At 38.0% G+C, this 26,865-nt stretch overlaps 1 protein-coding gene across 1 annotated transcript in view; it reads left to right on the top strand.

Annotated features, from left to right (window-relative positions):
- LOC142435629 (cullin-4B-like) overlaps nt 1-26,865 on the top strand; it is a 170,884-nt gene that overhangs the window by 37,425 nt on the left and 106,594 nt on the right. Inside the window, exons 3-11 of the mRNA XM_075539849.1 lie at nt 14,136-14,241; nt 14,592-14,659; nt 16,327-16,400; nt 17,962-18,124; nt 18,216-18,305; nt 19,338-19,414; nt 23,120-23,132; nt 23,879-23,900; nt 24,862-24,894. Coding sequence (XP_075395964.1) covers nt 14,136-14,241; nt 14,592-14,659; nt 16,327-16,400; nt 17,962-18,124; nt 18,216-18,305; nt 19,338-19,414; nt 23,120-23,132; nt 23,879-23,900; nt 24,862-24,894 — 646 coding nt within the window. The remainder of the gene's footprint in view (nt 1-14,135; nt 14,242-14,591; nt 14,660-16,326; nt 16,401-17,961; nt 18,125-18,215; nt 18,306-19,337; nt 19,415-23,119; nt 23,133-23,878; nt 23,901-24,861; nt 24,895-26,865) is intronic.

Raw genomic sequence — 26,865 nt, 5'->3', positions numbered from 1 at the left:
GGTTCTCAGCCTCCTCAAGCCTAGATATAGCTTCTGTTACCTTTTGTGTGGCCTCTGCTACCTCCTCTGTTAGTTTCTGCAGTTCCTTTTGGTGGATAGTATTCATCCCCTCTATTGTGGACTTCATCCCCTCTATTGTGCATTTCATCCCTTCTATCGTTGCATCCTTATTTTGGTTTGCTTCTCTTAGCTCCTGTATTACTGCAAGCAGAGTTCTGAAGATTTCCTTTTGTGGCTGATCTATATCTGTTTCTTCTATGAGTGACGTTAGGTCTGTTAAAGTGCCTCGTTTCTCTGATTTTTTTGTTGGGAGTGATGTGGTCTGTTGATTTTTCCTTGATCCTTTCATAGGCCCCATGCTTCTGGGAGACAGGAGTAACCTTATTGTGTGGAGGCTCAGGCCACTGTGCCGTCTCCTGGGTGGCTGGGGCGGGCTGCGGCAGGCTTAGGGCTGGCACTGGGGACCCAACAGGGCCCCAGGTGGTGAGAGCTGGCTGGAGCTCACTGACGGCTCCTCAGGGACTGCAAAGCCGAGACCCAGGCTCCACTGCAGGTGGAATGTTTGATCTGCCCGGGCTGTGAGCGGGCGCGGGGAGGCCCCTTGGATAGCTGCGCAGGCAGCTGCGGGACACTGCAGGGAACAATGGTGTTTGCTCTCCGCCCTTTTCGCGCGAAACCGCAGGGGGCAATGGCGCCGGCAAAGGAGGCTTGGTGCGAAACCGCAGGGGGCAATGGCGCCCTTCCTCTGCTCAGAGTCGCGGCCGCCGGGGTCCCCGCAGCACCCTGGGGAGGGCACCTACTCTTGTGCCTTGCGCAGGGAGGGGCCCTTGGTGGGCAGACTCAGCAGTGCGGGGCGCGGCGCTCTGCGGAAGCTCAGGGTCAGGGACAGGCGCGGGTTGGGCTATGGCTCCTGTTGGCGGGAAGTGCTCAGCGCAGTGTCCCCGCCAGGAGTGGAGCTGGCGCTAGGCTGCCAGGGGCTGGCGGGGGCGGGCGGGGGTGGGAGGCCGGCGCAGGGAGGGCAGGTGGAGAGGTCTGCGGCAGCGGTGCGGGTGGATGGTCCCCCGTGGGGGTCGCCAGACAACCCGCGGTCCGCTCCCCTGAGTTTGGATGAATGGAGGGAGGGACGTGGGCCCGAGGGCAGATCGCTGCCCTGCGGGGAGAGGGGAACTGCGGGAGAGGAAAGCTTCTCTCCCAGTGGGGATCTGCGAGTGGGGAGTGTGACTCTGGAGTAGGGGAGCGTGACCTGCTGCGCCTGTCTAGGCAGGGCAAGCAAGCGGCTCTGGGCTGGCGTCCGGTTTGGGGATGGAGCCTAGGCCAGTCGCCAGTGAGCTCACGGCAGCTTAGTGGCCAGAGATGTCCCACTAGTCCGGTCCTCTTTCACCTAGACCCCTGCTCAGGACAAATACGTGGGGTAGGACTGGGGAGCTGTCCCAGGGGGATATTTCACTCACCAGACTTTTACTATTCAGCTACCTGGTCGCCAATCCCGCTTTGTTTGGAGGAGCTCTCAGAGTATGCCGGTGTCCCTGTCGGCCATCTTCCCTGATTCCCCCGGTGTTTTTTTTTTTTAACAGTGCTTTAAATGCAGTTTGGATTTCTCCAGTACTATCATATGTTGTTTATCTTTAGTACTAAAATATACTTGATCATATGCTACCTCTTAAAATAGTTGACTATTGACCATTTTTTGTTTTGTGAATACAGTGACTCTGTATTCTGTTTTTTTTTTAATGTTTCCTGTACCATTCAAATTTGCCCACAGAAATTCATTATTTTAACCTGAGGCTTAATTTTTGTCCCTTCAGTTATTTCAGCTTGAGATATGCTTAGTGTATTCTCTTTTAATTTTCTAACTTTAGATATTTGTATGCTTCAGCATATACTTTTTTTAGAATTCCTTTGAAAATTTTAACTCTTACTGTTTTCTTTCCTTTTTTTGCCCTTTTGCTTCAACTATGATGTTTTTGATGTAATTCCACCCACTCACCTGGTCAGTTATATTCTTGAGATAGTCTCTTACATCAGATGAAATTTACTCAATGTTACATTTTGACTTTTGCTAAAGTGTTTTAATTTCCTTCAGTGTGAACCTGGGCTTTTATGTAACCAGATGTTGGTTTGTTTAGTTCTTCCCTTATTTTGGCTGATGATATTGAGCTGCTCCATCATCCCTTTTCACATGTACAGTTAGTTTGATTCCTGCACAGTTCATCAGTTGAAGTTCACATTTGTAAACTCTGGTTTATGTTGTTGAAAAGAGTTATTTGGAGTGAGTAAGCCATTTATCTGCAAAATTCAGTTCTGTGTTTACCATTATTTCTATCATCAAGGCCATCTTTTCCAAATCCTTTCTGTCCCAAATTTTGCAGTCAAATCACCAGTAATTATCAAAAGCATATTCATTACACATCTAATAAAGTTTATACTGCAGAATTTGGCTTCTATAACTTCATTACCTTTGGCTTTCATGTTTGGTACAACTCTAAATAACTGGTATTCCTTTATTATGCTTCAAGATCCTGCAGTGTTCCTTTTGCCATTTCTTTTTTTTTTAAGTTTTTCAACTTTTGTGAATTCAGTAAGGGTTTCTATTTTAGACCACCATTTTGATATTCAACAATTTATCAAACCTCTCCAAAGCTTTCTTTGTTTCTCTTTGCTTCTCTTCCTCTTCTGGAATTATCTTCTCCTTCATCATAGCTAAATGTTTCCCTGCTTATCCTAGATTATTGCCTTTATTCTCTATATTTTTCATCCCATGCATTGACATCAGAGTCTGTTCTTTTTAGTGTGAACAGCCTTCATCTTGATTTTTTTAATATAAGAATGGTCTCATATAATATTTTTCTCTTTATGTGTGACCAACCTCAATCAGCAAAATGTCCTCAAAGTCTATGTCATGAAGTATTTCAGTTTCATTATTTTTACGTAATGATATAGCTTAAGTTTATTGTGCCAACCTGGCCAATAAACACATGTGGGGTTAATTAAAGGGTGGAGAGATAAATGGCTCATTGAACCTTGCCTTTCTAGTTCTCCGGTCTCTTGCTTTGTGACGGTCTAACCGGGGTGCAGCTGACTTACCCAATTCAGGCAAGGCTCACTTTCTGCAAGACATCCCCAAGGAGAAGCCACCTGGACCTACCCCAGTGCAGCCCTGGGTGCTGGAGCAGTCGTGTGGAGACCCAGTGATGAGATGCTTACATGTTCACTGACTTGGCTTTCCTCCTGCAGTTGGCATCATTGCGTGTGTTTTGTTAAGATGGAGGAGGACTTTGTGGATTGGTATTGGACATATAGGTTACTGTTGGATTTGTGGGCTTCGGCAGCACTGGCTTGGGATATTGTCTTGATGTGCACTTAACCTTTATATACAACTTACTTATACATGAGTTTCTGTGTATTTCGTTCTCTAATGTACCCAGACTAATACACACATCATTCAATTTACATACCTACCAAAGTTTATACTTTTTTTCCATTGTAATGATGGGCTGATAGGGGTTATTTCCATCTTACTTTTTAAAATGATGCTGCTGTGAACACAGGTGTTGCTCAGTCCCTTTTCAATTTGTAGTTTGTGGCACAATAAACAAGGTTATTGACCAAACCACAATGACCAACTAGTTTATTTAAGCTTGATATGGTATAAAACTGTAGACCTTATCTATTTTCTTTCATTTTTGATGGTTTCTAATTTTCCAAGTTAATATTTTGACCAGTAATTATGTTCTGAATCACTGCTATCCTTAGAGTGTTTAGTGAATAATTCTTCTGAAGTGGACAGGCTATTTGGTCTGTTCTCAGTGTCGAAGCTCTGCATAAACCTGTTTTAACTTCGTGTGACCCTGCTGGTATTTGAGATACTAGTGAAATAGCTTTTGGTATCATCACAGCAACACCCAGACCACCACAGTAGAAGCAACTGACAGACAAGTGGTAGAATGCTCCTTCGAGGTAAGTATGGTGAGACTTTGTCTTGCACACTTTGCACATAGTAATAGGAGAGACCAGTACCTGGAGAAAGATAAAATGGTTGGTAAATCAGAGGGCATATGAGAAAGGGAAGTCTCTTGAAGAGATGGATTGACATGACCTAGTAGCTGCAGTGGTGAGCACAAACATAAGACAGTTGTGAAGATAATAGCATCGGGTTTTGTGGGGTTTTTTTCCATTTGTCTTTTTAAAATACCATTTAAAATAATTTAATTATAATTATTAATACTTATTTCATCGCTTTGTTATTTATTCTGCAGCTTTAAGCTTAGAATTGTACCTCTTGTTCCTTGAATTATAAAGCTAGCTTGCTGATTTAAAATTTATTTTTTAAATTATTATTATTTTTTTAACCTTTTATTAGGGACTCATACAACTCTTATAACAATCCATACATGTACATACATCAAGTGTATAAAGCACATCTATACATTCTTTGCCCTAAGTTTCTTTTTTTAATGCAAGACTATTAAAATTTTCTGCATAAGTTTTCATTTTCATTTATATTAAAATATTTTAATTTTGAATTGGTGAAGTATTGGGGGAAGGAGGGCCCCCCCACAAATCATCATTTGTCTGGTAGGTTCAATTGTATGGTGATAATAAGTAAAGATTGTAGTGAAGTCATAGAGCACATGAGAGATAGAAGAGAGATTGAAATGATGGGAGTCAGACACATTTCATGGTAGCAAGCTCACCTCAGCCCTGCTTGGTGCCCCACATGGAGAGAGCCCGAGAGCAGGAGAGCTCAACTTTATTGCTAAGGGTTATAACCACTTAGGGGGATGTGATTACAGGTAACCACACATCACAGGAAGAGAAAGTACAATAGGCATACACACCATAGGAAGGCGATGTATGATAGGCATAAGTGTGACAGGAAGGGGATGAGCTAGGGATATGCACAGAGGAATGGGAGGGACTAGAGTTGTACATGTAACAAGATGGGCAGACCCTAGACTCATGATGGTGACCTAACCTTGGTCACCCTTGGGTGGGCTTTACCTCTCAGGGGTCTCCTATAAGGAAATAGTCAACTACTATCCTTATCAGTAGGGAGTGAATCCTACTTGTTGTGGGATAAACAGTGATGACCTCTTGTTCTAGATGGCTGACAACTTGGGAGAAATCTTTGTTTCCCACAGTGAAGGTATAAGTGTAGATAAATTTTCTGTTCAACAATTCATACACCTTTGTCTCCTGTCATAAATTTCAATTCCGTTTGAAGTATACCCCACTCCCACCTGAATAATGTTTCTATTCAGATTCCTTTTCTAACTACTCTAGGATAAAAGCTGCCTTTTTGCTTAAATACAGTATATATTCTAAGGCGTACATCCATAGTTTTACTTTCAGGTAAGGAAGTCTAATGAATCAGGGGATCTTTGTCCACTGAAGAATATGCAGAAATGATACTTAGATTATAAAAGGCCTGGGCAAATTTATTCTTGTTTTCAGAGTGAAGGGAGTGATGATTACTCCTTAGAAATAGGCTGCCTTTCGTAGCAGATGTAAGGAAGGATTAAAAACAAACAGATAAACAAATTTTATTGTAAATTTGATGAGGCATTTCAGATAGATGGCCATTTTAAAATCCAGCAACATATCAACCATCCTAATGACTTGTCCTGTTTTCTTACCCCCATCTCACACTTGTTGAATATTATTCCCTCTTCACCCAAGTTAATACATGTCTTTCCTCTTTTCTCTACCTCCCACCATGTGTAACCATAAAAGTCTATATATTTTAGTGTGAAAGGCTTTTTTATTGCTTTTTATACAGTGGTCTCATAAAATACAAGTTAAGGTTGACTAATTTCACTCAGCATAATGGCCCCTAAGACCATCTATGTGAAGGAATGTTTCATATTCCACTTTGTGTACGTACCAAAGTTTATTATCCATTCTTATACTGATGAGCAATTGTTTTCGTTTTATTGCTGCCCTGAGTACTACTTCTGTGAATACAGGTATCCATAAATCTGTTTGTGGTATGTTTCTTAATTCTTTAGAGTATGTACCAAGTAGAGTTACCACTCGTTTGTCAGTTTGTTGTACTGTGGTGACTTGTGTGTTGTTGTGGTGCTGAAAGTTTTGTCAGTGGTACTTAATATACCAGCAGGGTCGTTCAGAGTGAACAGGTTTCAAGGGAGTTTCGGGACAAAGAACAGATTACTAGAGAGAATTGGCTTTCCACGCTGGAGGAAATAGTCACTGAAAACCTTAGGCATAGCATGGAACTTTTTCAGATACAAAACACTTAATGTATGAGGCTGAACATTGTCAGACCTAGTGCCAGAAGGTGTGCCCCTCAGTTCAGAAGGCATCCAAAATAAATTAGAGTCTACCATGGTGATGTGAATGGAATGAAGCCTGTGGATGAAAGCCTTTTGGCATCTTCATTTGTCAATGAGGCATAACTCAAAAAGAGAATAATACATCACTACAAACATCTATGAATAATTAGAACTTGAACTGTATACAGTATTAAAGGAAAATTGGAAGCCATAAAAAATTAAAAGAAATTGCTTAAAGATCAATATTCTGGGGTTAGTGAACTGACCATTTTGAATGAGAAAATCATATTGTTTGCCAATCACAAGGATATATTCAGGAGGAATTGGCTTGCATATAGTGTCAAAAGGACATTTTAAAATCTATCTTGAAGTACAATACATACAATAAACATACAATACAGATGCACTGATAATTTTTGACAATTGGGATGTAAAAGTTGGAAATAGAAAGGGTCAGTAGTTGGAAAAAATGATCTTGAGGCTAGAAATGAACCTAGAAATTGCATGGTAGAATTTTGGAAACCAACATCTTGTTCACAACAGCACAGATGGTGACTATAAACATGGAGTCTCCAGGTGGAATACACAGAAATTGAATTGCTTTGATTTTGTGGAAAGAGACAAAGAAATTCATTATTAGAAGCTAAAATCATACCAGGGACTGACTCTGGAACAGGTAATCAATTGCTCATAGGTAAGTTCAGAATAAAGTTGAAGGAAAAAGTCCATGACAATCAAAATATGGTCTTGTCTCTGTCCCATTCGAATTTTGAAAACATCACATGAACACTTTTGACATATTGAACAAGAATGACATAAAACCAGAGTGCTGTGGTGTGACGTAAAGAGCATTACAGATGAAAAGAGCAAAAGTTCGTTAAAAAGATAGGAAAGAAAAGATTAAACTGGATGTCAGGAGAGACTGGAACCTGCTCTTAATCAAAGGGTAGCTAAAGAAAATGGAAGAAAGAGTGAAATAGAAGAGCTGAATAGAAAATTTCAAAGGGCAGCTCAAGAAGACAATGCATCAAATGTGCAAGGATTTAGAGTTAGAAAATTAAAAGGGAAGAACATGCTCCGTAAATCTATAAGTGAAAGACCTAAAAAAATCAAGTCGAGTTAAATATTGAAATATTATATAGGAAAACCATTGAATGATTCAGAAAATATCCAAAGGAGATAGGAAGAATACAGTTATTGGACCAAAAGAAGTAGTTGACATTCCATCATTTCAGGTGGTAGCCTATGAATATTAATCAAGGGTTCTGAAGGAAGTAAATTCAAGCCACACTGAATGCATTAGCCAAACAAACTTCAAATGAGGGAATATCAAATGAAATATGACAACAAACTGATGAAGGAAAGACAGCTAGAGATCCCTATTTGTACTGATTTCCAAAAAAGGTGATCCAACTGTATGCTGAAACTATAGAACAATATCATTGATATTGAAAGTAAGTAAAATTTTGCCAAGGGTCACCCAACAACAGTTGCAGCAATATGTTGACATGTAGCTGCCAGAGGCTCTGACCAGATTCAGAAGAGAACTTGGAACACAGGATATCAATGCTTATGTGAGGTGGATCTTGGCTGACGGCAGAGAACACCAGAAAACAATACCTGTATTTTATTGACTATGCCAAAGGATTTGACTGTGTGCATCATAACAAACTATGGATTTCTTTGAGAATGGGAATTCTATAACTCTTCAGTGTTTTCCTGTGAAATTTGTACATGGATCAAGAGACAGTTGCGTGAAATGTATATGGGTACAGTGCAAAATGAAGAATGGTATGTGACAGGGTTGTATCCTCTCACCAGATTTATTCAGTATATATGTTGAGTAAAAAATAAGAGAAGCTGGATTATATGAAGAAAATGTGGCATAAGGATTGGAGGAAGACATATTAGTAATCAATTATACAAATGACACAACCTTGCTTGTTGAAAGTGAGAATTCAAAGCACTCGCCGATGAAGATCACAGATTGCAGCCTTCAATACTGATTACAACTCAATGTAAAGAAGACCCAAACCCTCACAATTGAACTTATAGGTAACATGATGATACATGGTGAAAAGTTTGAAGCTGTCAATAATTTTTTAATGTTTGGGCCTACAACCAATGCTCATGAAAGCAACAGTAGATTAAAAGATGTGCTGCGAGAGGACCACATAGCTGGCCCTGCTATGAGACATGATGTCCCTCACTGACCCATGGCCCTGTAGGGGACAGCACTGTAGACACTGTGTGGTAATTGAGCTCGACCTGATCCCACCACACCTAGGCAAAGCATTGGGGGAGTGCAGCAGAACAGCAAGGGAATGGAGCAGCAAGGTACCCAGGGAATGCTGAAAGTGGACCTTGGAACCAGGACATGGTGCCCCAACAGACTGGACTGGAAAACACTCCTAAAGGCCAACAAATGATCCTTGAACTAACTACAAGCTTTTCTTTCTGGTGTGTTTTGTTTTGTTCTTTGTCAGTGGTTTGTTGTTGTTTCGTTGTATACTGTTGCTTTTGTTTTCCTCTGCCTTGTTTTTGTGCATGTTATTATCTCCACAGGTCTCTCCAAATACGTTAGGCTGGATGAACTATCTGGAGGAAAAACAATGTTACTGACAGTTCTGGGGGAACTTGGGATAGGGGGAGGTGGGGTTAAGGACGTGGTGTTAACAAACCCAGGGACAAGGGAACAACAAGGGATCTAAATTGGTGGTGAGGTGGGAGTGGCAGGCCTGGTAGGGAATGATCAAGGGTAAGGTAACGAAGAGGTATAGCTGAAACCCAGGTGGGGACGGACCATGATAGTGAGACAGGAAGAAAGTCAAAGGAAATAGAGGAAAGAGCTAGGAGGCAAAGGGCATTTATAGAGGTCTAGACAAAGACATGCACATGCAAATATATATATATGAGGATGGGGAAATAGATCTATGTGACTATATAGGATTAGTATTAAGATGGCGGAAGGATCTTGGGCCTCTATTCGAGCACTCCCTCAATCCATGAATACTTCCTTCTATTAAACTGACATTCTATGATGCTCACCCTCCCGACACAATTGCTGAAGCCAAAGAGGGTGAACATCAAATGTTGTGAAGAAAGCTGATGGTGCCGGCTATCAAAAGAGATAGCATCTGGGGTTTTAAAGGCTTGAAGGTAAACAAATGGCCATCTAGTTCAGAAGCAACAAAGCCCACATGGAAGAACACACCAGCCTGTGTGGTTCTGAAGGGATCAGTTATCAGGCATCAAAGAACAAAAAAATCATATCATTGAGTGCACCGCTCTATGATACGATCACCAAGGGCAAATGGGTGCATAAGCAAATGTGGAGAAGAAAGCTGATGGTGCCCAGCTATCAAAAGAGATGCAACAAAGTCCACATGGAAGAAGCACACCAGCCTGTGTGATCACGAGATGTCGAAGGGATCAGGTATAAAGGCATCATCAGAAAAAGAAAAAAAATCTTACCATAGTGAATGAAGGGGGAAGTGCAGAGTGGAGACCCAAAGCCCATTTGTTGGCCGCTGGAGATCCCCTCGCAGAGGGGTTTAGGGGAGGAGGTGAGTCAGTCAGGGTACGATGTAGCACCAATAAAGAATACAGCTTTCCTCCAGTTCCTAAATGTTCCCCCACGCCCCCAACTACCATGTTCCGAATTCTATCTTGCAAATCTGAATAGAGCAGAGGATGTACACTGGTGCAGATAGGAGGTGGAGGCACAGGGAATCCAGGGCGGATGATACCTTCAGGACCAGGGGTGTGAGGGGTGATACTGGGAGGGTAAGAGGGTAAGTGGGTTGGAAAGAGGGAACCGATTACAAAGATCTGCATGTGACTTCCTCCCTGGGGGACAGACAACAGGAAAGGGGGTGAAGGGAGATGCCGGACAGAGCAAGATATGACAAAATAATAGTTTATAAATTATTGAGGAATCATAAGGGAGGGGGGAGCAGGGAGGGGGAAAGAGGACTTGATGCAAAGGGCTTAAGTGGAGAGCAAATGCTTTGAAAATGATTAGAGCAATGAATGTACAGATGTGCTTCATACAATTGATGTATGTATGGATTGTGATAAGGGTTGTATGAGTCCCTAATAAAATGTTTAAAAACAAAACAAAGCAAAAAAAAGATGTGCTGCATTCCATAAATCATCTGCCCAAGACCTATGTAGAATGTTGACAAGCAAGGATGTTACTTTGAGGACTAAGGTGTACTTGATAGTTCCTAGTATTTTCCATTACCTTATTATATACATGTGAAAATTGGGTATTGAATGAAGAAGACTGAAGATTGATGCATTTGAATTGTGGTTTTTGAGACAAACATTAAAAGTACCATGCATTTGTAAAGTAGAAACTGGTCTGTCTCAAAAGGCGTGCAGCAGAGTGCTCCTTAGAGGTCGGGATGGTGAGACTTTTGTCTTAACACTTCATAATACTTTGGATATATTTTCAGGAGATACCAGTCCCTGCAGTAGGACATCATATTTGGTAAAGCCTAGGTCAGTGAAGGAGGTAAATGCCCTCAAGAAGAAGGATTAACACCATGGTTCCAACAGTGCGCTTTTGATAGGAACAACTGTAGTTTGGTACTAGCCTGGGCAGTGTTTTGTTTTGTTGTGCAAAAGATCATTATGTGTCTGAACTGACTTGATGGCACCTAACAAGAATATAAGGTCACGGAGTCACAATTGAATCAATGACAAGGAATTTAATACATTATTCATGAAGACCTGGGCTATCATTCAAAAAAGGATGGAATACATTTTGGCAGTGGGATTTTTCTCTTTTGAAATGGGTGTATGCAGTACAAAATAATACAATTCTGGTAATTTCCAGTTCCTTGTCATGAGTTCTAAACATTCTTAAGTTACTTTGCAGAACATGGTCATGTCTCCTGCACACAATTAAAATCAGTTTCTGATTAGCTGTCACTGAAGGATAATAGCCATTTGCTCCTCCATCTTTTTAGGTCAAAAGAGAAACTGAGGAGTATAGTCATTCAACAAGAGTGTCTTTGAACCAATTTATCTGTCCAGATGGGGTTCAGTTAAGCTAGGAGAATTTTTATTCTCATACTGACTCTACCCTGTCTCAGTGTTACTTCGTTATAGAGTTGTCTGTAATTGGCTGGGAATTGATTCATGGGCATGATTTCAGTTTCAGACCTGAAGGGTGACAAGAGCACCACAGACAGGAATTCCACTGCCCCTTTCAGGCCAGTAAACCACTTGCTGCTGTTTTATAAAAATGAATGTGAATAGTGTTCTTCACTTTGCTCCCATGCTGTCTAGACCTTTCAATGTGCTCCCTTCCAGAGTAGCTGTCCATGAACTATTTCTTTGGGTCTTGATGATGTAGATAGATGTTCATGTGGTCCATTAAGACAACTGAATTAAATATTTCCATAAAGGTTCGATTTCCTCTATTATTCTTTGCACTGGATAGGGAAAGACCAATAGTTAGCTCATGAGCTTTTAAGCCCCTACTTCACTACTTACCAAAATAGGATATAGAACATAATCTTTGTGGATTGTGTTTGGTTTCTGGAATTTCTTATAAGTCCTGGTGCTGATTAGTTATTTGTATCTATTTAAAAATCTTTTTTCTTTCAGTGTATGACATTTTCTGTTGTTTCCTTGACATCTTGGTGTTCATTATTAGAGGTGTTAGGGAGGTGGACTGTGTCAGGTTAGTTAACTCTGGTAGGTCGTGCAGTGGAAGAATGGTAAACACTTTAGAAGAAATATTTGGGGCAGAATGTTGGAATGTTAGTGGTAATTTCAGATATCAGTAAGAGGAAGGGTTAGAGAATGAAGAACAAAAAGGAAATTCAAAATGTGAAGAACAGGTAATGTTAATTGGTGGGTTAAACAAAATAAGCTAGACAAAATATTACCTTGTTTTGCAATGACTGAGGAAATGCTAATATTTGAAAAAAAGAGGAGTGTCAGCATTTCGTCTTATGAGGATGAGGGAAACAGAAGAATTAATGTGCAAAAGATATGAAATAAAAGTTTAATGTTAAAGAGGAGACAGAAGTATTAATAATTATAATAGAAAAAATAATACAGAGTAAGAAGCAGACAAGCTATTAGTATATGTTTGTTTGGGGTGTAAACTTTGCCCAGGAGCTTTGTATCTGATGTTTGCAAGAGAGATTTGTTTTCCTGAAGACTGCATAAGGGCTTTGTGTGGATTCTGGACTTGGGCTTGGAGCACACTGGCTGAGGACCTGTCCAGCAGTTATGTTTAGTATTTGTGGGTAGTGGTTCCTCCTGTTCAGTAACTTGGGGTGACTTTATATTATTTGGTGCCCTGGAGTTAAGGGGGTTGGTGGAATGTCAGAATATGAAGAAGTTTCTTCGTGTTATCTTATGGTATTTGTATGTGAATGAGATGAACTTAGTATTCCAAGAGCGAGAGGTTTGAAAGAAAGATTCAGGGATGTTTTGGGACTGGACTCTCATTTTGGTGATGGTCTAGGAGAAAGAGGTGAGGGATAAATGGTCCCCCGGTGGGGGGGGGGCGGAAGTCTGCTGCTGTGAACCACAGTGTGTACTAGATACTAATTGAGCTCATAATTGAGAGATGGAGTATTGCTAACTTGTGGATTGATGATGTACATGGGGGGGGGGAGTTAAAGTGAAAAAAGGTAAATACTACTCTTTCCCCTTAGTTAGACTTAACAGATGGAGAAGAATGAATTATAAGAGTAATGCACAATTTTGTTTTGGCTGAGTGTTCTGTATTTTTTGATTTAGGTTAGTGATCTTAAAGGTATGGGCTTCTGGTAGCTCAGGCCAGAAGAGGCAGGGTTCACTTTTCTGGGATTGGAGGTCACACAGACAGGTGGGTCTAAACTGCCAACTACCCAGCTGGTTTAGGAGGGAGGGGGAAGCAGGTTGTTGCTCTCAGTGGCTTCGGGTGGTCTGTTGGGTTCCTGGCTAGGGAGTGGTTTCATGAGACATCTGGGATTCTATCCAGTAACTCATCAAGAGGAACCCACTGGTCCTTGGGATTAACTTTGTTGGGTGGGGGTGGTGCTCCCCTGGCTTGTGCGGAAAGTAAACTTATTCACTATTTAAGGACACTCCAAGCTGCTCTGTTGTTACTTTCACAAGGTTCAATATGCTGTGTTTTCCTTGGTATTGATAAGGGCTGCATGGGATCAGAAAGGACATCCTCTACTTGGGTAGAAAGCTGAACCTATTTGTATTTACATCTGCCCCAGGCTCGTCAAAACAGATCTCAAGTCTTTGCAGCTCTATTGGTCAGGCGAGTTACAGAGGTCCTGTACTGGGAAAAATTTTGTTAGGCCACGTTGACTAGAGAAACAAACAAATTAATTAACGTTCATGTATTTATTTAAGATCTTTATATCATGGATTAATTGGCTATCAATCCTTGAGCTCTTGTTTATGAGTGCTGTCTTTCAAGCCAGAGGAAGATTTCAGTTCTTCAGGATGCATAATACCCAGATATACACTCTGAAAATTAACCAGATATTTTTCTTCAGAATCAAATATTGGAAATTGCCTCATGAGAGATTTGGGTCATTTCAATCTTTCTCCGATGCAGTCATCCAACTGCAGTGATGTTAACAGGAATGGTGCACATTGCAAGACACGATTATCATTTGAAATTTGTGATTTTTATTTAAGTTTAATTTCTCATACTTAATAATTTTAACATTCACATTAGACTTAATTAGCATGAATGACATTTCTGTTCATTAATTCTTGTGAAGTAAGATCGTAAGTTTATTTAGTAATAATGTGGAAAAGAATTAAAAATAGTTTTAACTTTATTTTTTAATAAGCACTTTTACTTCCCAGAATGCTGAAAACCTATGCTCCTACAATTCATCTGAAAATATATATAAAAAATTGAGGCAACTTTGTGAAGATCATATCAAAGCGCAAATACTTCAATTCAGAGAATATCCTTTTGGAAACGCTTATATTTAAATTTTGCTAACTGTTAATATGTATTTTTAGACTTTAATTATGGCAGCAAGAAAGAGAAGACTTCCTATAAGTTAACTTACATTTTAAAAGCTTTTTCCCCTTGTGCCCTATTTTTGTTCTATTTAGTTGTCAGCAAATGAAATAACATATTGGAGGCAGATTGCCTTATTACCATTAGATTTATAATTTCTTAAATGTAGCACTTCTAGACTTTGACTAAACAATATCTTTTGCTAAATATGATTATGATTAGAAGTCACATTTTCTTTTTCCAGAATATGTGTTAGTTTGAAAATGTGTATTTTTCTTAACATTCCCTCATGGCTTCTTTGGATAGTGAACTTTTTCTAAACAAAATGGATAAGTGCTGGCAAGATCATGGCAGACAAATGGTAGAGTGTAAAAACTGTTCTTTTTAAAGTTGGGATACTACTAAATGTCAGCTTTGTTTACATATTGACATGCTTCCAAAGAGTGTGGTTAAATTTTCTTGTTTCTTAGCAGCAATTGATATAGTGACTCTATTTCTATTTAATGTAATTGTGGTATTTACAATTATGACTCTTACAGTAAAAACTGGATAGCCAGTTTTTCGTGTGAAAATAATTAATAATTTTATTAAATCATGATCCTTGCATATGTGAGTTTTTTGTATTTTCTGTAATGAGATGGGGAATTTCTATGAAGGAATATTTGCTGTGCACTGAGTGACATATGGAGGGTTTTCCTCTTTTTATATGACTAACCATTTTTTCCTATTGCTAAATTATTCATTTTATGAGAACCACAGATAAACTGTGGTTTTATGTAATTGAATATATTATACATTTTTTGGAAATAAGTGAAATGAATGTATCCTTTCACATAAACCATTGCAATGTTTGTTACCAATAATACTATTTGAAACATCCAAGCATTAAATTGGAATTTTGGAGAATGGAATGCACTAGAATGAATGTCAAGACTTTTCTACTTAAAGACCTTTCTTTGAAATAAGTGGTGAGATAGCAAGAGTGAACTTTTCATTCATGTCAGCATTGGGAGGATCAAAGCTTTGTGGACTACTGTTTTCAAAATTTTCTATGATTGTACAAAACCATGCCGTGCCATGGTGCTATAATGGCTTACATGATAGGCTGCTAACCACACAACTGAGAGTTCAATCGCACCATAGGTGCTTTACTCTGGAGAAAGATAGGCTGTCTACTCCTGTAAATATTTAAAGTTAAAAACACTAAGAGGTTGCTCTTCCCTATAGGGTTTTCATGAGTCAGACCTGGGTAAAGTGACTCTTGAGAAAAAGTGAGCCAGAACTACAAGGCTAGTATATTTTTGAATTTTAATGAATTTATAAAGTACACCTGGTGGTATAGTAGTTGTGCTTCGAAGTTGCTATCATTGTGATGGATCTCTGAGCCACTCTGTGGGAGAAAGATGAAGCTTCCTAGTCTTTTAAACAGTTAAAGTCCTGGAAACCCACAGGGGTGGTTTTACCCTGTCCTGTTGAGTTTCTTCTTGGAGAGAAAGATGAGGTTTTTTAAATAGTTACCTCTTGAAAATCGTAAGGGACAGTTCTATCCTCTTCTATAATATCCTTAAGAGTCAGAATTAACTTGATGTCAGTGAGTTTGGTTTTGGTTTTTAATTGTGTTGCTATATCAGAGTAGAGTGAAAGTCAGTGAGAGTGACCTTACACTTTAGTGTTATCCTTGTGGATTAAAAGTTACTTTTGTCAATGTTATGTTTTCAAAGTAGGTCTCTTATTTTACCATTTAACAATTAACATAATTTTTGTTATAGAAGTGGTGTTAGAATTAATTAAAATATCACTAGCAAGATTATTTCCTGAATTTTAATTACTGTAGATAATGGTAAAAAATAGTTCAAATTAGAAGGAAATAACTATGTCAAAAAAATTTCTCTTGGTTCATATCCTTGATTTAGCAGAATGGTAGCACAAATATCAAAAATAATTGTTTATAAAATTAAGATTTCATTAGATAGCTGATAATTTTAAAACAATGTTCTTTAATAATGTATTTTTTTTCTCCCTTAACAGATCATGATTAGGAACATTTTTCTGTTCCTAGATAGAACTTATGTTTTCCAAATTTCAGTGATGCCTTCCATTTGGTAAGGATGGCAACGAGTACTTTAAAATTTTGTATTTAAGTTATGTTATTCTTTTAATATTCTTGGAGTGGATTCGTAGGTTAAGTATTGGGGCTGTTGACTGCAAAGGTAGCAATTCAAAAATACCAACTATTCCATGGGAGAAAGATGAATCTTCCATTCCCATAAAGTTTTATAGTATTAGAAACCCAAGGGAGCAGTTCTACTCTGCCACAAGATTAGATTTGAGTCTGAATTTACATAATGACAGTGAGTTTATTAAGAATACTGTAATAAAAACTATTAAGTGTTTAAGTCTGTATATATTTTTAATTCAGTTAAGAACTTAAGGGGAATAAAGTAAATGACTAGTATAATGAAATATGTAAAGACTTGGAGTTAGTAAACAAAAGTCAAGAAAATACACAGACTTTCTCAAATTGCAAAGCTGAAAAAATATTTAAGCTTTGAGTTGTGTATTGAAAGATTTTATAGTCAAGGTTCTGAACGATTCAGGAAATATCAAAGGATGATGGAAGATGCAATCGCTGTATCAAGTCAGAATGCCTAACGTTCAGTCATTTCAGGAGGTATCATGGAAAATGTTGATAGTCTGGAGTGAAGAAATTCAAGCTAAAGTGTTAAAGGCACTGCCAATAAGCAAGGCTCCAAGAATGGAGGAAACAGTAGTTGAGAGGTTCAACAAATCTGTGCAGTCCTCAAAGTGCTCATTCATCGATGCCCAGAAACTTAGAAAGGAATGATCTGGCCATCTGACTAGAAGAGAGCCATGTCTGTGCCTACTCAAAGAAAGGTAGTCCAACAGAATGTGGAAATATTAAACAGTCTTATCCAAGTAAAATTTGTCTGAAGATAACTGAAAATGGTTACAACAGAACATTGTCAGAGAAGTATTAGAAATAAAAACTTGACGCAGAGGGCATGTGGAATGAAGCACGTGTCAGTTTAATGTTGTGTGAAAGGAGGGACTTCCAGAAGGTTGTAAGGTAGGCTCAATGCTTTATTGAGCAATCCAAGATACTTAACTGTATGGATCATCACACATTATGGATTATGTGAAAACCATGTTGTAGACCACTAGATTTACATCTCTTAGTGTGCAAACGATAATGTTCATATTAAGTTGAGGCATTCTAAAATTAAAAATTTAGGGAATCTGTATAAGGCAAAGTTAGAAACAAGCTATGCTAAACACTGTTTTATTTCTTAGAGACCTTAACTCTTATAAAGTTGAAACAAATCTTATTGTGTATTGTATATTCTATAATGTACACTATTAATTGATTAGTTGGAAGAAGATGCTTTAAGAAAATAATGGAATACTAAAATTAAAAGATAATGGAATTTTTCATGAACTTTTGAAGCCCCCATTCTTGTTTCTAATTTTATTTCTGATACATTATTTTTCCTAACTCCATAAAAATTCTGTTAACTATAGTTAATGTAAGATACAGAAATGTTAATACTAATTAAAGTTATTATAATTACTAATAAACATAGTTAAATGTTCAGGATTGAAATTTGCCTGCAGCATTTATTTAGATGCTTTTTTGCCTTTTAGGGAGATTGGGCTAGAATTATTTAAAACATACATAATTTGTGATGAGAAGATTCAGAAAAGGACTGTTGATGGCATTCTTCTGTTGATTGAAAAAGAACGAAATGGAGAAATGGTTGACAGGTGTTTGATTCAAAGACTTTTATCTATGCTTTCTGACTTGCAGGTGAGCAATGGCTTAACTCTTAAAACATGGTGACGCATTTCTGATCTTTTATTTTAAAGGCTGATTTTAACTGTCATATGTTACTCCTTAGATTTATGAAGAGTCTTTTGAAAGTAAATTTTTAGAAGAAACAAGCAGATTCTATGCAGCAGAGGGGAAAAAGCTCGTAGAAAACAGAGAGGTATTTCAGATGAAGATGACATTATAAACCCTTGCTTAAATTGTGTATAAAGACATGTTTTTTCATATATAATTTAACTACTTTTTTATGCTGCTACTTTTCATGTCTTTTGGGGGGGTCAGCTTAGCTATAACCTTGCCAACCTTGTTTGTAGTTTTCGGAACCAGGCTTTGGTTCTCATTAATTTTCTGTCCTGTTTCTCCCTTCTCTACTCTGATCCTTACAGCCTCATTAGTCTATTTTCTTGTTATGTTTTGTGTACTTGTTGCTATAAAGTAAAGGATGTTACTGATTTGAGATCTTTATATCATAGGTATAAATTTATATAATAGTTATAAATTTATTTCAAGGAACTGTTTTACTTGGTGGCATTACCATGAGCTTTAATGTGTGTATTTTTGTTTTAATCCATGTCGTTGCATTTTTGTTTTTCTCTGTGCAGCTGCCTTTGATCCACTAGTTATTTCGGAGTATGGTGTAAATTTCTACTTAATTGTAAATATCCTCTATCACTGTTTTCCAGTTGCCACTGTGTAGGTGTGTGTCAGCCTATGGCCTGTTTCACTCTGGTGTGTGTTTGTGTGTGTGTGTGTGTAGCATATGACCTATTGAATGTTCCTAAGGTACTAGAGAAGAATGCTTATTGCCCTGTTGTGTCCTATTTATTTTTTTAACTGTAATTTCTTATAATTTGAAATTCTCCATTATTTGCCTAATGTTTTATTATTGAAAGTTTTGAATATTATAGAATGTGTTTATCAATTCATTTCAGCCCTTACTTTGTATATTTTGTGATTTTTGGTTAGATTTTTACATTCTATGGCTGTAAATGATGATGGATTTTACTCCATTTTTTAATATTTTGCCCTTTTAATGATCAAAAATAAACCAAACATAATGATGTATCTTTCTAGCATAAAAAGATAAAATCATGCAAGATAATGATCTTTTTGCTTTTACTTTTGTTTGCAATTCTTCCACATGAAATCTTCTGAGTCTTGGTAAATAATAAAGTTAAATTCCTCTTTTCAGATTCCAGGGTACCTTTACCGCATCAACAAGTTCTTAGATGGAAATATAGAAAGAACCTACCTACACATGAATACACGGTAAGAATTGCATATTTACTTAGCATTATTTGTATTTAAATGGAATAACAATTTTTAAAGTATCAGAATTAAACTGTAAAACTTTCCCGTTCTCCCTTCTGTTTCATCAAACAGATCTCACTGATAAACAGAAAGCTTTTCTTCAGTTTTTTTTTCAATTGCTATTAAAACAAAGTAGAGAAATTATGAATAGGAATTTTGTTATTTAAACCAGCACGTTTGTTATTAATAACCAGCTTTTAGTAAAAATTTACCAATGAACAGTACTTAGAATGTGCAAAGTATGAATCTAAGAAAGTTCAAAGTGGTCAAGATTGAAATGCATAAAGATCCATATCTTAGGTATTAGTGAGCTGAAATCTACAGATATTGGCTATTTTGAGTCAGAAAGCATAACACTAACTATGCTAAAAATAACACAACCAAGAAATATGCCATGACTTTCATTATTAAAAAGCCCATTATAAAACCAATCATGGTTACATTGCTCTCTGAGATAGGATTATATATGTAACTTCAAAGATTTCCAATAAATACAACACTTCAAATTTATACACCAACCACAAAAATTAGTGATGATGAAAATGAATAATTCTATCAGACTTCAGTTTGAAATTGATCAAATATACAATAGATATGCAATCTTAATTATTGGCAATTAGAATGCAAAAATTGTAAACAAGCTTTCTTTTCAACAAGAAAAGGTGGCTATGCACATGAACTTCTCCAGAAGGAATACACAGAAATTAAATCTAGAACATGTGTGGGGAAGACATGATGGAGAAATTTAAAAACAAATCAGTGGGCCAATTGAGGGATAGATCATCAACTACTCACATGTAAGTTCAGTATAAATCAGAAAATTAATATAAGTGAAATAAAATCAAAATATAATTTTTGAGTCTTTCCCACCTGTATTTCAAAAATGCCTCAAAAGCAGATTTGAAACATTTGGACACTAATGACAGGAGACATGATGAGCTGTGGCATGACATAAGCATCATGAAGGAGCCAATAGTTCATTAAAAAGACAAGATAAAGAAAAGATCAAAGTGAATGTCAGATGGCATTCTGAAATTTGCCCTTATTCATAGAGTAGCCAAAGCTAATAGAAGACAGCTGAATGGATATTTTCAAATGGCAGCTCAAGAAGATAAAGCCAAATAGGAAATCTGAAATGACCTAGAATTAGAAAACCCCAAAGAGAGCGTGATCAGCAAACCGTATACTGAAAAACTGTAGGTAAAATTCTTTTGTTGCAATGTTGAAAGTTCCTAGGGCAATATGTTGAAAGATTCAGTAGCAAAAGAAGATAGAATATACAGTCACTGTAATTAAAAGCAGTAGTCGGCATTGCAACATTTCAAAAGGTATTAGCAAAAACCATGATGAGGAAGAAGTTCAAGCTACACTGAAAGCTTTAACCAAAAAACAGGGCTTCAGGAATTTCTGCAATACTAATTACAATGTTTCAGAAAGCTGAAAAAGTGCTGAAATCACCAAGTTGTCTGTGCCAGGAAATTTGTAAGACAGTTACTTGGCCAACTGACAGAGATCCATATTTGTAGCCATTCGGAAGAAAGGTAATCCAAGTGGATGTTTACAATATAGAACAATATGACTGATATCTCACTTGGGTAAAATTTTGCTGAAGATCATTCAACAGTAGTTTGAACAAGACATGGACAGGGAGCTGCCATAGTTTTAGGCCAGATTCAGAAGAGGACTTGTAGCAAGGGATATCAATGCTGGTATCAGATGGCTCTTGGCTGATAGCTGAGAATATCAGAAAGATGTTTACTTGTGTGTTAATAGCTGTTCCAAGGCACTCAACTATGTGTGCCATTACAAACTATAGGTATACTTCAAAAGAACGGAATCCACAACATTTCGTGGTGCTGACTTGGAACTTGTACATGGATCAAGACACAATTGTGCAAAGGGGAACAAGAGGATGATGCATGGTTTAGAATTAGGAAAGGTGTGTTATATTCTCTTACCAACTTTTTCAATCTATATGCTGAGAATATCAGAAGCAGGATGATATGAAGTGTTGGGGATTTGGATTGGAAGAAGGCTTATTAACAGTCAGAGATAGGCAAATTAATAACTTTGCTTGCCACAAGTGAGTAGAACTTGAAGCATTTGCTGACTAAGATCGAGGATTTAGCCTTCAGCATGGATTATAAATAAAAAAAATAAAGATTCACAACTGGCCCAATAATGGTAGTGGAAAACAGTTTGAAGTCAATAATTTTATCTTCTTTGAATCCATAATCAATGCTCATGAAAGCGTAGTCTGCAGATTTAAAAAATGAGTTGCATTAGTTAAATCTGCTGCATGAGACTCCTCTATAAAACCCTTTTCGAGTATTGAAAAACAAGTAGTTTACTTTGAGGGCTAAAGTGAGCCTTACCTAAGCCATTGGTATTTTCCTTTACTTCATGTGTGTGTGAAAGTTGGACTTGAATAAAGAAGCAAGAAAAAGAGTGGATGCATTTGCCTTAAGGTGCTGGAGAAGAATGTTAAAGATGTCATGCCTTGCTAAAAGGAGAAACATATGCCTGGAAGAAGTAAAGCCAGAGTGCCCCATAGAGGCAATAGTGGCTTTTGTAAAACTTCATTTTATGTATGTTCTCAGGAGACATGAGTCCCTTAAAATGACATGTTGGGTGAAACGGGGACAGTTGAAATAAAGGTCGGCTCTCAACAAGATGGATTGACAACGTGGCTGCAGCCAGGGGCTCAAACATAGTAAGAATTGTGAGGATGACTCAGGACTGAGCGTTGTTAATTTTATTGTGCCTAAGGTTTCTATGGGTTGGATTGACAAGATGACATCTAAGAACAGCAACATTCTAATCATTTGTGCAGTGAAATGGACTGGTGTTGGCCATTTTGAATCAGATCATTAAAAGTTTAATATGCTAAGAATGACACAATCAAGAGTAACATCATTACATTCATGTCAATAATAACACTTAAAGATTATCTGGAAGTCTATTACTGTCTGTAATAGGATAACGTCTGCCTGAATACAAGCAAATCCAGTCCATATACTATTATTCCAATTTCTGTTCCAATATCCAAGACTAGTGATGGATAAATTGAAGACTTTTACCAACATCTTCGATCTGAAATTAATCAAACATGCAAGCAACATACTTTGATTATTACTGATCACAATTTTTTTAGGGAAAAAGTTGGGAATTAGGATTACAACTTAATGTAAACAGACCTGAAATCCTCGCAAGTGGACAAATAAGAAGCATCATGATAAATGGAGAAAAGATTGAAATTGTCAGATTTCATTGTGCTTTGATCAGTGTTCATAGAAGTGGTAGTCAAGAGATCAAAAGATGTATTGTACTCGGTAAATGGGTTGTACAAGGTCTCTTGAGAGTGTTGGAAAACAGGGAGGTCAGTAAGTAAGGTGGACCTAACCGAAGCCATGGTATTTTCAGTTGCTCCATATGCATGCTAAATTGGACATTGAATAAGGAAGACCAAAAAATAATCAGTGCATTTGAATTGTGATGATGGTAAAGCATATTGAACATACTATGGTCTGTCAAAAGGACAATCAAATCTGCCTTGAATATATATGGCTAGAATGTTTCTTATAGTTAAGAATTGTTACACGCACTTAGGACATATCATAAGAGCAGACCCTGGAAAAGGACGTAGAGGGGAAGTGTAACCAGGAAGGCTCTTGTGGTAGTTGACTTTTTTTGTGAAGACACTCCTGGCAAGGGGTGGAATGAAACTTGTCAATCAGATCACAGCCTGAAGCTGTCTCCCCGGTTGTTTGGTCTTTTCCCCCCTCCCTGCTTACTGTCCATAGGAGCTGCCAGTGCTCTGCCATGTTTCCACCAACCTTGAATCCACACAACTATGCACCCAATGACCTATGGTCTTTTTGCATTCTGTATCATTAATCTGAAGAGAAATTTATAGACTAGTACCAGACTTAGTGACTTGAGTTGGATTGGACTGGGATATTTACTTGATAAACAGTTACTCCTTGATATTAAAGCATGTAGTCAGCTCTGCCTAACAGAGCCCTCAACAGGATGGATTGATACAGTGTCTGCAACAATGGTCTCAAGCATCGGGACATTTTTTTGAGAATGACACAGGATGGGGAAGTGTTTTGTTCTGTTGTGCATATGGTTACTATGGGTAGGGAATGCCTTGATGGAGCCTACCAATAACATAGAACTTTAAGTACTGTTTAGACAAGGAAAATATACAGTGTATGATAGGATCTTAGACCACATGGGTTGTTGACTCATAGGGATTGAAAACATAGTGATTTGATAAGAGTTAAGCAAACAGTGAGGATTGGAGATAGGGACAAACTTTAAGTAGTGTTCATTCACAAAGGCAGCACTACTAAGACATTATGTCAAAATGAAGCAGAGTGTGTGAAAATCTATGGTAGTTTGAGTTGCCATTTATAGGCATCCTTAAAGCAAAATATTTATATTGCAATCTAATGCCTTCCAAATCTATAAACTGGGGATGATAGCTATCTGTTGCTTTTCACACTAGGGTGCTTCAGTCTTGGGAGTCTTTAATTTCTTTTAATCTGTTACAAGTGTGTTTAAGGTTCAATTTTTTAGTGGTATTATCAAATTGGACCCTTCTGGTCTGGCTTATGCAGGATACTCACTTCTAAATTACAGAGATTAGAACATGTGGCATGCGTCATAAAGGCCAGGCTAGAAACTCAGTCAGAATGTTTGATTAAGGACATAATACCAGGCATAGTGACTTACTAGGGGGTCCTTATTAATATTATGTTTTTTCCTAGTGGAAAGTTGCCCAACCTGGTTTATTTGCTAACAGAAGTTTACTGGCCACCCATGTAAGAGGGTCTGTTGAATTGTGTTGACTGTAGAGCAGTTTAATACGACAGAAACTAATTGGTCTTTTTTTCCTTTCTCCCAAGATGAGAGATTTTCCCAACCTGAATTGGGGCCTTTTATGTTGAAGTGGGTAGTAAGATGTATAAATAAATATGGATCATGAACACCATGTGGCACACTACCTTGTTGCTTTTGATAATGGATTAGTAGATCACATTACCTAAGAACAGGTTCCTATTTTATCTTGGTTGTCATCCATAGAGTAGTGGCCTCATAAAATGTTTGTCCATTTGTGATTTAATGTTACTCAGTATAATAAATTCCAGGTCTATCCATGTCATGAAGTACTTCATAGTTTGTATATTGTGTATGTACCAGAGTTTCATTACCCATTATTTCATTGACGGTCATTTGGAATATTTCCAGCTTGTTGCTCCTGTGAAGTGCACTCTGATTAACAAGGGAATGTGTGTGCCTGCTTATGACCCGTCTCTTACTACTTTGGGGTATACGAGGGGGTACTCAAAACAAAAAGTTCTGCCGGGCAGGGCTGTTATAGTATGTGTTTTCTCCACTAGGCGAACAACTCACTCATGTCAACCAGCAAAGTTTTCTTTGGTCATAGTGAAGTTTTTCATAAAATCAGTTTCACTTGAACTTCATTTTTGTGATGGTTGATTTAAGAGAACAAAAATTCAAAGTGTTGTTTCCTGCTCAGGAAGAGTGCCACAGAAACTGTTGTGATGTTGACCACAGCTTACAAGGAAAGCACTATGGGAAAAACTCCCGTGTACAATTGGCTTTCTTGTTTATAATATAATAATATTGTTGGAGGGGCTGTGGTGAGATAGGAACCCTCATGCACTGGTGGTGGACCTGTAGGCATATACAGCCACTAAGGAAATTGATTTGGTGATTTCGAAAACAGTTGGATATTGAACTACCATAAGACCCAGCACTCCCCCTAGTGGCCATATAACTACAAGGGTATCATAATTAAAATAATAATTATATTATTATATAATTATTTAATATAATTATTATAATAATGACAAAACTCATTCTGGACATCTGTCAATTTCCTGAACTGTCGAAAATGTTGACAAAATTTGTGACTTGTGCTTGAAGACTGTTGAAGACATGGGAAGTTACCTGGACTATCTCAGAGCTCAGTTCAGCAGATTAATGGAAGATTTGGGAAAGAGAAGGACTGCTGTGAAATTTGTACCTTGGGTTGTGGCTGACCAGGAAAAACAGCATAGACTTCCTATGCTTTTAAAGAACAGCTCCGAAGCAATTCAGCCCTTTTCAAAGGTGGTAAGGAGACATTGTGGTATTCTGATGACTCTGAAAACAAACATCAAACAACACCATCATCACCTCATGCCCCAAACAGTTCTTCAGGTGAAATCAAAGATCAAGCTGATGCTCACTGTGTCTTTGATGAGTGGATTTTTAAGTTTTTCTGATAGTGCATTTGGAGTTTGTTCCACTAGTCAGACTGTTAAATTAAGCTTTCTATTGAGAGGTTCTGAAAAGATAGCATCACAGTGTATGTCAAAAAGGTTTTATTTGAGGTATACGGGGAACTGATTTTGCCACCACAACAATGAGCCTGCTCATGCAACTAGCTCATGCACCATTTTTTTTTAAAAAACAAAAACCACAGCATGCCTCTTGCCTCATGCACCTAATTCACCTGAACTTGTGACTTCTTTCTGTTTCTGCAAATGAAGAGGGACATGAAAGAACAGCATAGAAGAGGTGAAGAAAAACATGAGGGAGATGCTGTCAGCCATTCAAAGAGATGAATTTGAAAAAATGTTTCCAAGAACCTTGACACAGGGAATTCATAGGCTATCAGAAATAGGAAAGGATACAAATACAGAGATGTCACAAATAGACAAGTGGGATTTACTGAACATAAGACACCTGTGTACATTGGAAGAGTCATCGAGAGAGTAATAAGAGAGCTCACTGACTAGGAAAACATCTTAGCAATGACACATCAGACAGAGGCCTTAATACGAAAATCTACAAAACCTTGTAAGCTTATGGTGAGAGAAAACCTAACTGCCTACTAAGGAGATGGGCAAAGGTCCGGAACAGAGTTTCACCCAGTCTGAAATCTGAATGACCAGTCAACATATGAGAAAATCTTCCCAATCATTAGCCATAAGAGAAATGCGAATCACAACTACTTTGTTATACCACCTAACACCCTCAAAGATAGCCCAATTGAAAAAATCAGAAAGTAGCAATTGTTGGAGGGGCTGTGGTGAGATAGGAACCCTCATGCACTGGTGGTGGACCTGTAGGTATATACAGACACTATGGAAATTGATTTAGTGATTTCTAAAACAGATGGATATTGAACTACCATAAGACCCAGCAATCCCCCTAGTGGGCATATACCTACAAAGGGCAAGAAATAAACCATGGCCAGATATCTGTGACCCAGTGTTCATTGTGGCACAGTTCACAATTGCAAAGAGTTGGGAAAAAAACCCAGATTTCCATCAACAGATAAATGGATTAAGAAATTGTGGTACATATGTAAAATGGATTACTATGCTTCA

Source organism: Tenrec ecaudatus, chromosome Y, assembly GCF_050624435.1.
Source record: "Tenrec ecaudatus isolate mTenEca1 chromosome Y, mTenEca1.hap1, whole genome shotgun sequence".
Classification (NCBI taxonomy): Eukaryota; Metazoa; Chordata; class Mammalia; order Afrosoricida; family Tenrecidae; genus Tenrec; species Tenrec ecaudatus.
Note: the sequence above shows the minus strand (reverse complement) of the source record. Positions and strands in the feature narration are given on the sequence as shown.